Source organism: Zootoca vivipara, chromosome 7 (genome assembly GCF_965207765.1).
Source record: "Zootoca vivipara chromosome 7, rZooViv2.hap1.1, whole genome shotgun sequence".
Lineage (NCBI taxonomy): Eukaryota > Metazoa > Chordata > Lepidosauria > Squamata > Lacertidae > Zootoca > Zootoca vivipara.
In genome coordinates this window covers 79,358,358-79,375,559 of record NC_142590.1, presented here as the reverse complement: position 1 = coordinate 79,375,559, position 17,202 = coordinate 79,358,358, and the positions used below count along the sequence as shown (strand labels likewise).

The window sequence follows — 17,202 nt, the reverse complement described above, 5'->3', positions numbered from 1 at the left end:
ATATATGCATATATTGTACAAGACTTTGTTTATTAGAAAAAGAAAATATGTTTTCTATGGTTTCAACCACTTTGGTTTCAACCACTTTTGCTGCTCGCTTTCAGAAGGTAAGGCAGGATATAATAAACATTTAAAATAAACAAATAAAAACAAATTGGTACATAAGGGACGAATATCAAGAATCAGATATGGACATCAGCAATCTCATTCAATCTCATCATCTATATATCTATCTATCTATCTATCTGAAATCCATTACATGAAAATAATGAAGAGTTTATCATGTAGGCAATGTTTTGTTACCATTTGACAAGAGAAAATATTTAATACCATTATTTTCCCCCCACAGCTCTGGATATTAGTTTGAGTGTCACAAATAATTAAATGCTTATGAGTAAGAGACATCTTTAGACATTTTGACAATACGTATTAAGAGGCGCTTTAAGGGAAAATCTGCCAAGTGCAGTTTTTTATTTGCAATACTGAACAATGATGCATTTTGATTGAGTTTATGCTATATTTCCCCCCTCCCTTCACACTATGCAACAAGAAGGAAGAGGATAAACATGAGGAATGAGAGAAACAGCTACCAGATTTTTAGTTTTCCGGATATCTGAATTGCTTATGTTTTGCACAGCTTGAAGGCCCTGATAACTACAGTCCTGATTTCATCATAGATGTAGGATGGATGGGGAAAGAGTTTCTGTGTGACCAGACACAAGCTGAAGAGACATGACAACAGGCTGCAGTCCAGAGCACTCCCACAGGCACGATGATGCACTCCAAGCTAGTCATGGCAGATGCAGCTCAGTCAGAGCATCCTTCTTCCCCTCCCACAGCCAGCAGTGAAGAAGCCTGGCCACATTGTGTCTTGCCACATCACAGACACAAAGTGACTAACCCTGCCTACATACACTGTGCAAGACTAAAGCTTCCTCTGCAATCTTTAAAAGAGGGAACAGCAGCATCCGATAACTGTATCTGAGATTTACTGAGAAGATATGGCATGAGCATGGATGCCTGGTGAGGAACAGCATAATAAAGCAATGCACCGTAGGTGAGAGATCAGCTTCCAGAGCTGGATTATCCACTGTGCTAATTGATCTGAAGTTTTTCAGGCTCAGAGACCACTTTTAATCCCAAGCTACAGAATGGGGCCCGATGTAAATATTCAATCATGTGTCCCAAGTTTATTCTCAGTTCTGTCCTTTCCTCTCCCCACCCCTCTCCCTCTTTCTCGTTCTTCCTCCATGTTGCAGCCCCAAAGGTACAATGTGTGTTAGGAAGTTGCAGCCTACCAGCGGGTGATGCAGAGCGAACTGTTTCTGTATTCCAATAACGTCACAGTATTTCTTGGTGCTTTATTTGCAGAGATCATTCCTTGTGGTCCCCTGATATGCCCTGCAGTTCAAATCATGGTGGCTCTTCATTCCTGGCTTGACCAGGGAGCAAAATAAAATCAGTGCGAAAGCTTATCATATTGTTCAGCGGTGCAACCTCAAAAACTATGCTGCTAGAAGTGATCGAGGTATTTCGTCTGGCACCTTAACCTGTCACATTTTTTTACTGAGCTATCTGCTGACGATATTGTTAGAGTGATGCCAATGCGGCATTAATTACATTTTGCTCTATTATTTTGGTTTCGTGTTCCTGTATGTTTCCCCCATCATGGAACAATTCCCCACGATGACTCCTGCAACAGAGAATTCCCATGCAGATGCATTTGGTGCAGATGAGGGAATTGCCGCTTGCAGTTGTGGGAAGCTGATCATCCAGTGATGGGAAAAGCACGTTGTGCGAATGAACTGTTAGCCAGTCCCATGATATTGGGTAGCACTTAATTATATTTCCTTTGCAGAGCACCTTTCAAAGTTGGCCACTGTGATATCATCACTGGAGAATGCTGCAAGGATACATTACTCTGGGCGTAGCCTTGACGTTTAGGGCTGAGCCAAACTATTCATGGTTTTCCACAAATGTTTCTTGGAGCGTTGAAAGGTATCTCAACCTGTTGGTGATTTTTTTCAGGATTCCTTGCAAAAAATGCTCACTTATTCATTTACATGAACTTTGGTCTCAATTGCCATGTCACCCACCTGATTGGTTAGGTAGCATCACAATATAATCACTTTTACGGTATGATCGCCCAGGCATCTGCTTTCTTATATAACCGAGGAAGCTCTCTTATATCAGATTAGACTAACTGCCCATTCTCACCAGCAGCAGTTTGCCAAGATCTCTTGGATATGCTATGCAAGGGATTCAAAGATGCTAAACAGGAATGCAAAAGCTGTTATCTTAGGAAAAAATTCCACCCCCACTTAAACTGCTAGTTTCCCAAATGAAAAGAAATATCAAAATTGCAGAATAATCAGCCCAACTGCCTTGAAAATACATGTATGCATGCAGAAAACATATGGGTGAATGTATAAATGAATTGCATGTTAAGTAATGTGCTGAATTTATACATTTTAAAATAATAAATAATATCGGCATGATTTGTTTTAGATGCATCTAAGAATGTATGGTGGTAACACAAGGTTGTATATGGAAATTACTAAATGAAATGCATGCATGCACATACAGACAAACCCATTGCTTCCTAACAATCCCATAATTATCCAGCTTAAACAGTGAAACATCTCCTTTGCACTTCTGGTGCCAAAAGAGCCATCCTCGTTCTATTCTGTCCGTTGCTTATTATTGAGCACATAATGAATCTCCAAAGACAGAGCATGCTACTTTGTTTTTAGGTGGGAGGAAGTCCCATTGATCTCAATGGGGCTTACAGTACTTCTGAAAGGACATCTATAGGGTTGTGGTGTTAATTTGCCCATCAAGGAAGCTGAAGTAACAGTGCATACCCACCAAATTCAACTGCTTAAATAAGTAAATAGCTTAGACAGATGCCTCAGCAATGTTGAAATACCAAATGCCTAAGTGTCACGGCATGCAACTTCTCCAGGCAGATTTATACAAGCTTCTGTGGTAGCTCCAGACTACCTAGTTTGTATCCTACCTTTCCTCATTTTGTCCCCTACCTTTCCCCCTTTTAAAGGACATAAGAGGGCTCCTATCACTCATAACTATTATTTCTTCCCCACTGCTTACTTCATGGCTGCTTTGGCCAGGTTTATCAATATCGCAGTTCAAACTGCAGGACGAAGAGGTTGGCACACATCTCTAGCTGGCATCCTTTGTTTGTCTCTCGCCTGCCCCTAAATTGACATCCTTAAAGAGATCCGGCTCTTTTCCTAGAAAAAGCCACTTACCGCCTGGAACAAAATGAGATGATCACCTGTGTACACATAGAATTACAGATCTGGCAATCTTTGAAGGGGATTTAAGAGAATGATGGTGTTGCAAAATGTGCATCATTATGCCATCTCGTAAACCAAACCACTTCTCATCACTGCACAGAAGGACCTCTCAGTGGTATCAGCAAAAAAAGACCCGAGAAATACACAGGCTTTTAACTTCTGCATTCTGATGCCTTTGATTCCATCCCTTTTTCTTTCCTAAACACAGTTAGCTGAAATCGCACAGTAGATTTTGATGGATATAATTATTTTCATTAAAATAGCAAACAGCACGGTGTATCCTTTTCCAAGGCAGATTGTACAGGAATTCTTACAGAAACAGGCCAAATATTGTATGTAGGAGTGACACACTGGGAATATTTAATAGTATTTTTTTAAAAGTTATAATAGCAATAGGGTAGGGGGAAATTTCTTTACAAGTTAAGATCAGCTACATCATTGATGTTTAAAGGAGAGAAAACAAGAGTTGGGAAGTTATTTTAAAAATTAACTATTATGGTAAGCCAAAATACAAATCCTCTAGGAAAACGGGGCTTTTCCTCGTATACATGCAGAAAACCAGGCACAACAGGTTTTTCAATTAAAGTAGTCTTCTGAGAGTGATTGAGGAAGAACCAAAAGCTTCTTAAAAACCCTTATTGCTTCACATATTTGCCACCTGGGGCTATGGATCTGTTCTTCCCCAGTAAAAAAAAAAAGTTTCTGTTGCTGCTGTTGTTCTTTTCCTGACATGCCCAATTTTAATGGTTATTCAAGATGGATCACGCTATTTTCACACGTTCAATGGCTCTGCTTTTCCATAACCATTTAAGGTAGAGAAGATGGTGCCTATCACACTCCCCTTTGCATCATGAACAACTTTAATGAGGTAGGGTATCATTAGATGATAGCAGTTTTATGCTGAATGCAAGGAGGGGAATATAGGCACTTACCCAGCAAAGAGCAAGATAGAGAAATAATAGATACAATATGCAGAGATGAAAGAGCAAAGACGGCATCTCATTTACATTAATACAATAAAAATGCAGCACTAATGCGGCAACTTTTCCCTCGGAATTTTCTCTCTCTCCCCCCAATAAAGTTGAACAATATTATGTTTATTATCACAAAGAGCTTAAAAGGAAGAGAATGCATTTGCCACAAACGCATAAGCATTACAGCACAGCTCCTGGCTATTAATATGTTTGAATTTAATTGCTCCTAATAGAAAATTTCATCAAAATGAACTTCGTAGCAGCACCTGAAAAACGGGTGATGGAATCAATGGGAACTGAACATCTGCACTTGGCAAACAGCAGCCAAAGCAGAGCAAACCGATGGAAGCAGCTTGCTTTTTGCCTTCCCTACAATTTATACCACCAGTACAAGCATGCGAAGTTTTTTGTTATGTTGGGACTTAATATTTTTTCCTCCCACAATGAGTTGGGGACTCTTTTGTTCTTTAACAAAACAACTGTTTCAAGTGGGCCAGAGCATACTGTATGAAGATTTATTCCGTCTTTTGCAATTTGGAAAACTAAATCTTCCTATCAACAAGATTGTGAGGGTCGCGTTTCTCGACTATAGCCTCCCGATGGCTTCCCTAAAACAATGCCTATGTGGGCAGGACTGAGAATGGAGACCCACGTAAAGGCAGGTTTATTTAAATTTTGGATTCAATTTTTAACAAAATGACTGTTTCAAACTGTTTTGAGCATTTAAAAATTCTCTCTCTCTCTCTCTAGCAGTTTGGAAGACTAACGCTTCCTATCAGCAAAACTCTCAGTGCCTTGCTTTTCTATAACCTTTTTATTTGCGCCTGGGTATGGATGTGGAGGAATGTACGTGTGGGAACTGAGAGCATGGAGATGCACATATGCACATTTATTTACATTTAGATATTCCTAAAGGAGATTCGGTTTCGCCTTGGCCAGATTTCTTGGAGACCATTAAACAGTATTACTGCAGGCCATAGATCATAAACAATGTATCCCCCCCCCAAGCTCCAGAGCTTATTACTTTTTTTGTAGATAATGTTAGGCCTTTTTCTTCCGGGTGGTAAAACTGTGCTTTTTCAGAAATAAAGAACCTCTCCCCTTTTCTATTCTAAAGCTTTAGCTCCTGATTCTAGTATTTGCAACTATTTTTAAATCCCTCTCTTAAAGTGTCTATCAACAACAGTTGCCAAAGGGAATGTGTAGATCTAATGGGGAACAGTACTCGTCTGTGACCCATTTCCCCAAGAAATCTTACAAAGACACCATTCCCTAGTTGCTTTTCAGCATGAAGGTATGTCTAGCTCGCAAAAGGCTGCATTAAGCATCTGGTTTTAAAAAATGGCTTTAAAAGATGCAAAATACCAAGCGCCTTGCATCAGAGGTTACCCTAGTAAGGAGGAAAAACTATTTCAGTTTCTAAACCTAAATGACACTTTGAGCATGTGCCATGTGTTGGGGGGGGGGAATCTGATGTTCATAGTATTCACAGGTCTTCTGGCTTTGTAAACTCCTGCTGTAATCCCAGGTCCCCTGCTCATTTTAAGGGACATTTTAAAGGCCGTGCTGTATTTTGCCCCACTAAACACACACACACACACACACACACACTTTCCAGTTCGTTACAAAGAGAATGTAGAAAGCACTTCAGAGCACCATTTGTAATTGACAGGAAACACAATAGTAATAATAATGCCATTGATTTGGAAACACTGTTATAGGACTATAAAGTGACTACAGTAAAGAAAGCCAGACCTCTCCGCAGGGAAGTCCTACACGAAGGCTAAGGGCAAAAAATAACTCATGCCATAACCTTAACAATATCCTTTTATTTTTTTTCAGATTAAGAGCCTAAGCTCACTGTACTTTCAGTGCCAGGCTTTGAAACAAAACTGACAGTGCACTCCTCTGCAAATCTACTCAGAAGTAAAACCCATTAAGTTCTATGGAGTTTACTCCCAGTGGTTATAGGATTGCTGCCTAAAGCAGCAATCTTTGCACACAGACTTACTCAGGCATAACCCTCACTGAATTCAGCAGCAGTCATTTCAGAGTAAGCATTTGTAGAAACAAGATGCAGTCCATAAGAAAAGGGTCTGCTGGGTTGGACCAACAATTCCACAAATTTCTTTCTTTCTTTTTCTTTCTTTTTTCTTTCTTTCTTTCTTTCTCTCTCTCTCTCTCTCTCTCTCTCTCTCTCTCTCTCACACACACACACACACACACACACACAATGCAAAAATCAATCATTCCAATTTGTTGAATGAATGAAACTAAAATCTTCTGCTGTGAATCAAACATGTTTCCAGCTGGCTCAAGTTATCAGGCTCCTTAAACCACCCTGCTGCTTGTGCGAGCATGTTCTGGAAGTAAAAACTTTACAAATGTCTTTAATTTCAGAAAGAAAGATGCCTTAATAAAATTAACAAAGGGGTATTTTCATAGCCAAGCTTTATGAAAAGAAACTTCGTGTGCTGAGCTGCCTACATAACGCTCCCCTGTCTGCAATACAATCCGAAAGAGTCTAAATGAAGACTATATTCTGCATTTGCAACCAATATCTCAGCCACTAAAATAACCAGATCAGATTCCTGCCACAAATTAACATTTTTTTATGGTTAACATTTGAACTCTTAAAGTCTGCACAACAGCTTAATGCAATTGCCATTCTATGTCTGTCTGATACTGAACATCAGCACTTCAACGACTGAAGTTGAATATTTCTGCGGCCACACCTGAAAGAAAACCAGAAACCGTATTTTGCCGAAAATAAAATCAAGGAAGATTATGGCTTGGACAAAAAAAAATAATTCAGGGAAATGAGAAAATGTTTTCAAGTTTGCACTGAATTTTTTAAAAAAGTTATGGGGGTCCACCCACGCATAATAGCTAGGCAGTTTTGAAAAATCAAGGAAAATTTATTAGAGAGTAATGAATATCACATTCTGGTTGGGAGCCTTTACTGGACAAGAGTATCAGCTCCTGGATTTTTTTCTGGGCAGGAAGGAAAGTTTGGACAATATGCTCTCCCCACCCTCAGTGAGTCTCTCTCTTTATCGCAACAGATCCAGGGGACTCTGTTCTGTGGGCTGCCTGCTAGAATGGAGAGCTCTTGGCGGATGCCCAAACATGGCAACTCACGACATGGACCCTGAGTGTCACTTGCAAGAAAACCAAACATATACACATGCCCTGGTTTAGAAGATCTTTTTTGAAGCAGTGTCTTTACCAGGGTGTGAAGCAGAGAGGTGTAAGACCACTAGACGTCTCTCCCAGTGAACTAGTAAATGTTTTATCTGGATGGGGGTTGGACAAAGCTAGGGGGGGGGAAGCAAAGACCTCTGTGACATCATAATAAGTTTTTGTGAGCTACCAACCACTTCATATGTATGGGATGTTATCCCGAGGCACAGGAGAGCTCAGGGTAACATTTCCTGTATGTAAGCCACAACAGCAGGACTGTTTTTAGTGGGACAGACTAAATGATGGGAAAATAAATGCTTGAGCAGGGCAGACTTAGGTTAGACCAGCTGCCTGGCCACCAATATTTCCAAAAGGCCCACTGCCCATTCTCACTGATGAGTATCCTGGAAGAGCAGAGAAAGTCAGAAACATCATGAGAAATTTATGAGTGTGTTTTGCTTCCAGGTTAGGGAGGACCAGAAAAAGGATCAGAAAAGGGAAATGGTTAAAGTATTCTTTACCACATGTGGGTATTTGAGATTTCAGGAGGAAGCACAAGGCAAAGAAATAAGGTGTCCAAAAAAGGAAAGTGTAGGCTGCCTACAGGTCAGGACCAGGATGAAATTCCTGATCATTTATGAAGCTCTTCCAGCAGCCCGGCCAAGCCATTTTCTCAGTCTAACCTTCACCTAGTTGCAGTGAAAATAAGGAAGGTAAAAACTCCAGTGCTCCTTATGCACAATGAAACATGCCATAGAAATTGGGAGGAAACTCTAAATTGTGGCCAGCTATTAACAGAAGCAAGTTGTCCATATCGACAACAAAAATAGCAGTCCAAATACCATATTCTTTTGAGGGCTGATAATGGTGGTCCGTTCTGATTCACAAAATGAAACAGATATACAAAGGGCAGAGGAAATCGTGTCCCAAATCGTAATCTACCCAGATGGCAAATTGGTTGCATGTTAGATCATCGTGCTGCCAAGTGGCCAGGAGACTTCCGCCTCATGTCAGTTAAAGATGTGTGGTGCAATTGTTGCCACCCATCTCACACATTTCATGTGTGGTCCCACGAGCCCAATCCACAACCAGAAATGGATCGGTACATTTGCCTGATCCCCAAATGCAATCCAGATCAAGGCCATCCCAAGACATTTTGGGCACTGGGGGCAGATGCCATGATGGCCTTGGTCTCCACCAAGGAAGAAGGGGGTCAGGGAAGATCTACATGAGGAAGAAGGGAGGGGTGAAAGAAAGTTTGACATTGGGATCTGCTGTTAGACCCTGCTGCCTGAGGTGGTCACCTCACCTTGCCTCTTGGGCCAGCCGACCCATTTGATGGTGGGTGGGCTTTGAGCTAGAATGGGGCCATTTTATTCTGCCTAAGAAGTTAAATATCTCTCCTCCTTTTGAACCCAAATTGTTTTCATGAAATCTGTCAGTGTTGTGATATAAGGATACAAACTTGAAGAGTTTTGCAGCAAGAGTCTTTGATGCATACTTCCTCTCCCGGGGGAGAAATACAAGGAAGACAATGCATTTTTATTTTATAGTACCATTCAGGCCTATTTTGCTTGGTACCCAGTTTTATTGTCTTTCTAATAATGGGGCGAGTAGTAACATTGCATGAATGTAAAGCCTTTCATCATGATTATATGCATAACACACATCTCTTACTATGCCATATATGAGACCTAAGACCTTGCTAGTCTACCCCAGAAGAAGGTGGATTGCTACGTCTGAAACGGTTGTTCGATATTTAAATAACTGGTACTATTAAGGTGCAAATTGCAACTTTTAAGTAATGATTGCTAATAGTCTTATGTTTACTGCCACACAAGGACTTTCATGAAAACAAAATCTGCATTATTCATTTCTAGCTCTGGTAAACAAAGTAAATGCAGCTGCTTGCTCCCTGTGTTGTACTTTTGAGCTTTTGCTTCTTAAACAGGTAACCTATCAGGGCCCAGCAGAGACAGGAAAGAGAACCAAAGGGGGGAGAAAAAGGAAAAGTGCCAAGTCCAGATTTTACATTCCCCAGCAAATTCACAATTTGTAATATAAAATATGCACATCTTGACAAGCCGTAGGAGGAGAGGAGGGCTTAATCCTGTGCAATTGGGTATGAAAGCTATTTCCGATATAGAGAAATAAAAATGGAATTAACATATCAATTCAGTCTTAGTCCTTGCTTTTCCTCTCCCCTCAATTGTGTTGGGTCATGCAATGGCTGCTCCCCAGAGACAGCTGCATTTTTTATAATTCAGAAACAACATTCTCGGCCTAATGCTCATCTTTCTCACCACGATGTAATCCCATTGGCTACAGGAGTATTCCTCCCGTCTCTCAACCAGGGGAGAAGAAGGGAATCAGACCGACAGTCTGCAAAGCACCTTGGGCTCTTTAGGGATGTAAGATAACAATGCACATGTAATATATCATTACAAATAAATGTATGATGTAATGTCAGCCACTGACCTAAAAATATTCAAACATCTGCTCAAAGAATTATGCAGACAATAGTTGGGGAAGGTGGGGGGGGAGAACAATGCTGTTGAGAAATGAGTCAAGGGGAACATATGTGTTTGACATCGCTGTTTTCCTGACTCAAAGTACGATTTAAACAACAAAAAAAGAGTTAAGGACAAAATATGCCATCATCAAGCCTAAATAGCCCCTACTTATTCACTTACACCACCAGTTCCATTACAGCATTCTGTAACATACAATATAAGGATCTCGGGGCTTAACATTAATTATAGGGGGGGTAGAGGGGTGGAAATTGCCATGTAGGTAGATTTTCATCAAGCAGCGGGACATCCCTGCTGATTCACTTGCTTGTTCTCTCTAACCTTTACGCCGTTCATTAATCAAATGGGAAACCTGCTTTCGAAGTCAGTGCTTGGACGCAATTATTTACAGTTGTGCATAGTATATAATTTCTAGCAATGGCCAAAGCAGCTATGTGCAGGATTGTGATATCTTAATACCTTCCTTCCCCTTAGAGACCAGCTTCTTAGAAAGTTGCAAACTTTTCCGAAGCATAATCCAATGTCATAACCCAATGTCCCTCCTTGAGCATGCAGATTATTTGTTTGTTTGTTTTAAAGAATTATGACAACGCTTGCATTTAAAAGGAGGCGAAAGAGAATACTTGTTGTGCCAAACATCTGGATAATCAATTGCTTCCTCCACACCTTCCTCATTCTGCCTAAGGCATGTTGTGGCTCCTGGACCAGAGACCTCCTTCACCTTATAAAACAGAATCTGTATACTGTACTAGAGCAAGGGAAATGAAAACAAACATAACAATGTTGCACGGTGTTTTAAAAACAACGTGTAAACTCAAAGCAGGACTTTCTCCAAAACAGTAGAAACTTGCTCTCCATTTGCTATGTTAGATGTAACCTTAAAGAACCAGCCCCCTCATAACTTGAAACAAATATTAAATATGGGACAAAGGGAATCAGGGGGCAGTAACTTCTAAAAGCCAAGCACATATTTCACAACATAATTACGGGATATCATGGGCTCAAGTTATTCAAACTGTCACCCAGCAGTTTGAAAACCTCTACAAAAAAAACGTTCCAAAGTTCTTTTCAGGGGAGTGGCATATTGGCTGAGGACCAAGGATGATACCAGTGTAATTAACAAGGAGGCTGTTATCATGCATAAGATGCCTATTGTACAGTATGATATTATTTCGAGGTGGCACATGAACCTACCTTTTCTGGCATATCTAACCTCTTAAATTCCAGCACACTTCAGGAAGAAGGAGTGTTCAAAAGTCCGACGAAAAGGAAAATCAAGGAATGTGTACATGGCGGATCAGCGTTGCCAGTACCCACAATGGCAACATAAATGCTTTCAAGAGACATTGGAGTCTTAGTTTATAAAGAAGGAGAATCGTAGTAAATAGGGCCTGTATTCATATGGAAAATCTAAACTTGTACTGCTAAGAAGGAAAGGTTGGTTTCTTTATTTTGGCAAATGAGTGCAGCGATAACCATGTGGTAATACTGTAACTGCTGTCCTAAATGTCTCTAAGCAGAGTGAAAAATAACCCCCATATAAGACTTCCCAAAGAAATTGTCTCAATTATGCATTTTGATCGTAGTCACCTAAACCTCTTTTGTATAAAATAACGGTAATTAACCTTTGGATTGCAATTATAATTTCTAATTTATAGACATATATTAGGGAGAAGAGAAAAAAAAATTGCCGAAGGTTGAACTGGGTCAAGTTTGTAAAAGTTTGTCAAACCCAGTTCTCCCCTCCAAGATTAATTTTCACATTTGAAAAGTCCTCAAGCAGTACTGCACAAGATTTACTCAAATGCCTACCCTGAAACTTTTCCACATTTCAAAGCTATATTATTCAGTGTCTAATGGCAATGCAAAGTGTTATCCGATGATCTCTTGGCAGAGGGGGGTTGGAGAGGGTTTGTTTTTTTTATTAAAAAAAAGCACACAACAACAACACAGCAACAACTTAGCTTCACTGTACAGCTCTAATCTAAGTGAACACAAAGAAGAAGAAAAATCCCACCCACATTAAAGCCAAACAAGATAATAATTGTGAATGTCTGGCTAAGAGATTCTAGAGGGCAAGACTTGCGTCACTGGCACTCAGGTTACCATAGTGAGTGATTTATTGATATGTATCAAGAATGAATAGATCAAAGGCAGCAAGATGACAGGTGATCAATCAAATGTCAAATCAAAGTTGGCAATCATCTGGAAACCTGATTTTTTCAGTGGGTGGGTCTGGTGGCAGAAGAAATGAACTCCCCGGCTGCGCTACCCAGAAACAAGAATCCTAGCAAACTATTCTCTCTGTCTCTGTATCTCTATTAACCAACATTACATTAAAATACATGCACACACCTAAAATCCACCTTAACATTGTGCAGGCCTCTCTGCCCCCCCCCCCGTTTCCTTACTAGCCTCAACTTTTCCTAGCCTCTCTTTTCCTCCCCATTTGCAACCGAAGCAAAACACCGTCCCAAAAAGTTGCAAACTGCTGGAGCCGCCGGAAAAGCCTTAAAAAAAAAAACCGGTGCGTCTGACCCCCCCCCCCCTTCATCATGCAGCCTGGAAACAGTTGCATTTCAACTTGAATAGCAGCGTGCAAGCGAAAGGAGCCCAAAAGATTAATTTGATTGGAATCTAAGGGGCTTGCCTCCTAACCGTCAGAACGTTCGTTTTATTTCCTGTTGCAGTTTCTCCAGCCCCCCCCCGCACGCTTTCTTTCGCCACTGATGATCAAAGGCTTGAACTTCAACCAGCGGGTTCATCAACAGAGACAGACAGCACCCCCCCCGCCCCCGCTATTTCAGAAAGAGAAAGAACTGAACGAGGAACGACGCTAAGGAAATGGTGATATAGATATATATATTTAAAGCAAAACACAGAGGCATGCAAACCGCAGTACAAAATAATATCTATAAAGAGCTCCTCGTTAAAAAAAATCCCATAGTAGGGATGCAAGGCGAAGATGATCAAAGGAGATTTGAGGGGGTTGGGGAGGGGAGAGAGAGAGGAGGGGAGAGAGGTGAGAAACCATGTGGAAGAAAGTTGGGGGGAAAAGTTTAAGAGGGAGACAGGACCCGAGCAGCGCCGGGACGAGGCGAAAAAGCGGTCTTCTCCCCTCTCCCCACCCTCCGCACCTCCCCGCCCGCCTTTAAAAAAATAAATAAAAATAAGCACCGGCGCGAAAACTAGTCGGCTTCCAGAGAGGCTGATTCAATAGTGTCCAAGTTGCAAAGGGATGGGGTTTTTTTGGGGGGGGGACAGAGAGGAAAAGATTGAAATAAAAATGATGGGGTTTTTTTTCCTTTTTAAAAAAATCGAAAAGACAACATTTCTCCAAGCGCGTCCCTACAATAAACTGTGGGGGGGGAGGAGGGGGGGCTTAAAGGTCTTCAGGAGACGCCGAGAGGGCTGCGGCGAGTGGGTTGGCTCCTTACCTGCTGCCCGTTTGGGTGCCTGCTGTTTCCTCCTTGGCATCGCTGTACTTTCTCCAATCTCGCTTCTCTTTCCAGATCCGAGGAGCCTTGGAAGCTCGCGGGGCTTGTTTTCTGTCTCTCTCTCTCTCTCTCTTTCTGTGTGTGTGCGTGTGTCTGTGTTTTTTTTTCCCTCTCCCTTCCCCTCCCTCTCTCCCTCTCTCTCTCTCCTCTCTCCCTCTCTCTTCCTTTCCTCCCCTCCGCCGCTTTGCCTCCTCAGCGACCCACCGCCGGCAGCACTAAGCACCCGTCTCTCTTCTTTGGCACTTCTCTGACGAGATCAACCTGTTCGGATTCTTATTCTTAGGATTTAATTTTTAAAAAGGAAAGAGAAACCGGGATGGGGTTGGGGGGGGGGTGGAGAGAGGCTGCTTTTCTCTCTCTTTTTTGGTCTTGTTTGAACTGTTGCAAGACTTGCTTTGATGCAAACATCCAGGAACATCAAATGCAAAAAAAAGGTGCCGGGATTTATTTTGTTTTTGTTTTTTGAAAAGTGATCAATAAATAGCAAAATATAGATATGCAAAAATTTTTTTTTAAAAAAAAGCAGCTCAGGCAGTTGTTTCCCCCCTCTATTTCCTCTCTTTCCCTCTCCCCCCTTCTCTCGCTCTCTCTTATTTCTCTCCCCCCCCCCTTTCCTCGTCGCCTCCTTCGCGTAGATCTATATGGCGGATTGGTGAGTGTTGGCTGAGAAAACTGCAGGTTTGTTGCTGTCAGATGCCAGGTTATGAGTGATATGGAAGAGGACAGAGAAGCTTTGGATGGGAGGAAATCTAGTGTTCACACACACGCACACACACGCACACACATCCACACACACAGGGAACAAGCACAGGCAGGGCGAGGCGATGCCAGCGAACATCGATCCACTAAGCAAACTGTACATTAACAAACTCCTCCTCCGCGACCTGATGACAGGATGAAATTTACTCCGAGCAGACAGAAGGCAGTCAGTTTATTAAAGAGACAGGGCTTTGCTGATCACAGGCACTTCGGCGGGAGGGGGACGGAAGGAGCGAAAGAGACCACCTTCTTCAAGCAATCGCTCCTCCTCCAGTGCCAACCTGTTTGTGTACTCAACTCACCTCTCTCCTCTCCCCCCCCCCAAAATAATAATGATCCTCTCCTGGTTAGCCCCCTTTCCCATCACTGCAGGAAACTGAACCAATTTGTGCCAACCCCCACCCCCACCCCAATCAGGGCACTGGGAGATCGACTTCATGCAGGATCCAGCCTTGAAAAGCAGCTGACCAGGTGAAGTAGACAGTGCATCTGAGCATGTTCAGAGTGCCTCTCCCTTACCAAGGATTGCCTGGGATATCTATACCCCTGCTCACATACACACACACACACACAGACACACACACACACACACACACACACACACACACACACACACACACCATCCTGAATATTAGAAAGGGTTTTAAAAACAAAACAAAACACACACACCCTTCTATCTGATTCCCTCTTTCACACACACACAGTTGGGAGGATGGTACATGATAAAGTTCTCTCTTTCCCACACTTTTGAAAATAGATTGCTGACAAGTTCTCACCATCAGAGAAAGACACCCAGGAGGTGTTGGGTTGCCTCTGGAACAAACTGAATGAAGTTTCCTTTATTTCCTTTTCCTCTGTTTCGCCCAGGTGTTTGGCTGCGATAGCCAGATGAAGGCTGTAGCTGCTTGCAGCTGGTAGGCAATGAGAGGAAACCCTTCAAAGTGGAGGAGGCTATGGAGAGGTGAGTGGGAGGAGGAGGAGGAGGAAGAAGAAGAAAGAGGGTGAAACAAGGGCAACTCCATCCTTTAGTCTTTCCCTCCACGAGCATCGCTTTGGCGTAGGAAGAAGAAGAAACAAAATGTGTAGACGCCGCAACATGTGCATTTGGACAAGTGTACACATCTGGTGGGAGCCTCCTGCCAGTCACAGCTTCCTGCTCTGTGTACACCAAATCTCAGTGCACACGCGTTTGTCCACCACACGATATGGCATACATGCAGCTTAGCCACCTGGAAGTGATAACCGTGAAGGAAATCATCTTGTGTGAAGTGGCCCGAAGGAGGAAGTAACATTACAGTCCCACTTATCGGAGAGTGATCCAGATATATTGGAAACATCTGGTGGAGCAGCAGTTTTGGACTTGATCGTACATTCAGCTGCATTAATGGAGAACAGAAGAGGATGCAAAAAAAAAAAAAAGCAGCGAGGTGTCTGAGGTAGCTGGGAGAGCCCTTTGGTGGGAGTGGATCATACAAAGCTGGTCTAAGATCAGTGAAGAATCGAGGCTGCCTCTTGCCACCACCAGCCATTGATTCACCAGAATCTCCACATCAGTTTCTCTGTACAGTGAGACGCGGCCGTTATCTTTTGGTGTGCAATAGATTTAGGTAAAGGGACCCCTGACCATTAGGTCCAGTCGTGACCGACTCTGGGGTTGCGCGCTCATCTCGCATTATTGGCCGAGGGAGCCGGCGTATAGCTTCCAGGTCATGTGGCCAGCATGACAAAGCCGCTTCTGGCAAACCAGAGCAGCACATGGAAAAACGCCGTTTACCTTCCTGCTCTAGCGGTTCCTATTTATCTACTTGCATTTTTGATGTGCTTTCGAACTGCTAGGTTGGCAGGAGCTGGGACCAAGCAACGGGAGCTCACCCCGTCACAGGGATTCGAACCGCCGACCTTCTGATCAGCAAGCCCTAGGCCCAGTGGTTTAACCACAGCGCCACCTGGGTAGATTTAAATATCCACAAATGAGAAATAGTCATTCGGTGGGCCAGGACCAAATGCTAAAGCTTTATGTGCATCATACCACTTTCTGCAGCACAGGTGCAGGTACCTTTGTCCCCCCCCCCCAATAAATAACAGTCAAAGATACATCTAACAAGAGTTATAGACAAAAGAAAGCCTTACCAATTCTCTGCCAAAGAAACCAGTCTCTGTTTATGTTGTTGGAGCTCCTGACATTTTTCCTCAAGACACTGCTTCTTTTGCATGATATTCTGTTTCCCCCTGTATTCAGTTATTTTGTCAATGGGAATGTGAGATTCTACCACCCCAAACTAGCAGCTCCACTGCAATTATGAGCAGGATGTGGAATGTAGTAGTCAAAAACTGAGTTCATGGGGGATCCTTTTGGACAAAGGCTTTGACGAGAAATCTTGCTTCTTTCCAGTGCCATTTTGCTGAGCTTTGGATGGTGTATTTTATTTTTCATTATTTAAAGCAAAGATTTCATCTCACCTTTTATCAAGATTTTTTAAAAAACCAACAAATAAATTAGAAACATTATTGATTTTAAAAAAACTCACTTGCGAAACAGAAAACGATGCTTTCCAGGACAGATGTGTGTACAGATGTTAGGTCTTGTATGCAGTCACCCACATAGCATCAAAACAGACTTGGAAAACCTGTTACATTACAGATTAAGCTCACATTCATAAGGTATACTTCAGTATAAAGCATTAATTTCTCCATAGAAATTATCAAGGGGTTAAACAATGTATTAAAAATCAAGACAAGTCTCATGGTAAAAGAAGGGATGTGTGTAAAATGAAGACAAGCAAATGTTCTATTAGAATATTCTCTTGGGAGCCGCCCAGAGTGGGTGGTGAAATCCAGCCAGATGGGCAGGGTATAAATATTATTATTATTATTATTATTATTATTATTATTATTATTATTATTACAGCCTTTGTCAACCTGGTGCTGTCTAGATGAT

The 17,202-nt window shown here is 42.1% G+C and overlaps 1 protein-coding gene and 1 long non-coding RNA gene across 4 annotated transcripts in view; one reads left to right on the top strand and one right to left on the bottom strand.

Annotated features, from left to right (window-relative positions):
• TSHZ2 (teashirt zinc finger homeobox 2) overlaps positions 1-13,939 on the bottom strand; it is a 347,527-nt gene extending 333,588 nt beyond the window's left edge. For all 3 annotated transcript variants that reach the window (XM_060277314.2, XM_035122647.3, XM_035122646.3), the window contains exon 1: positions 13,446-13,939. In XM_060277314.2, coding sequence (XP_060133297.1) covers positions 13,446-13,485 — 40 coding nt within the window. In that variant the 5' untranslated portion in view covers positions 13,486-13,939. The remainder of the gene's footprint in view (positions 1-13,445) is intronic.
• Positions 13,940-14,080: 141 nt separating this feature from the next.
• On the top strand, positions 14,081-15,690 carry LOC148685157 (uncharacterized). The gene is made up of 2 exons (XR_015951170.1): positions 14,081-14,735; positions 15,132-15,690. It is a non-coding gene; the product is annotated as an uncharacterized LOC148685157 (long non-coding RNA).
• Positions 15,691-17,202: the final 1,512 nt, after the last annotated feature.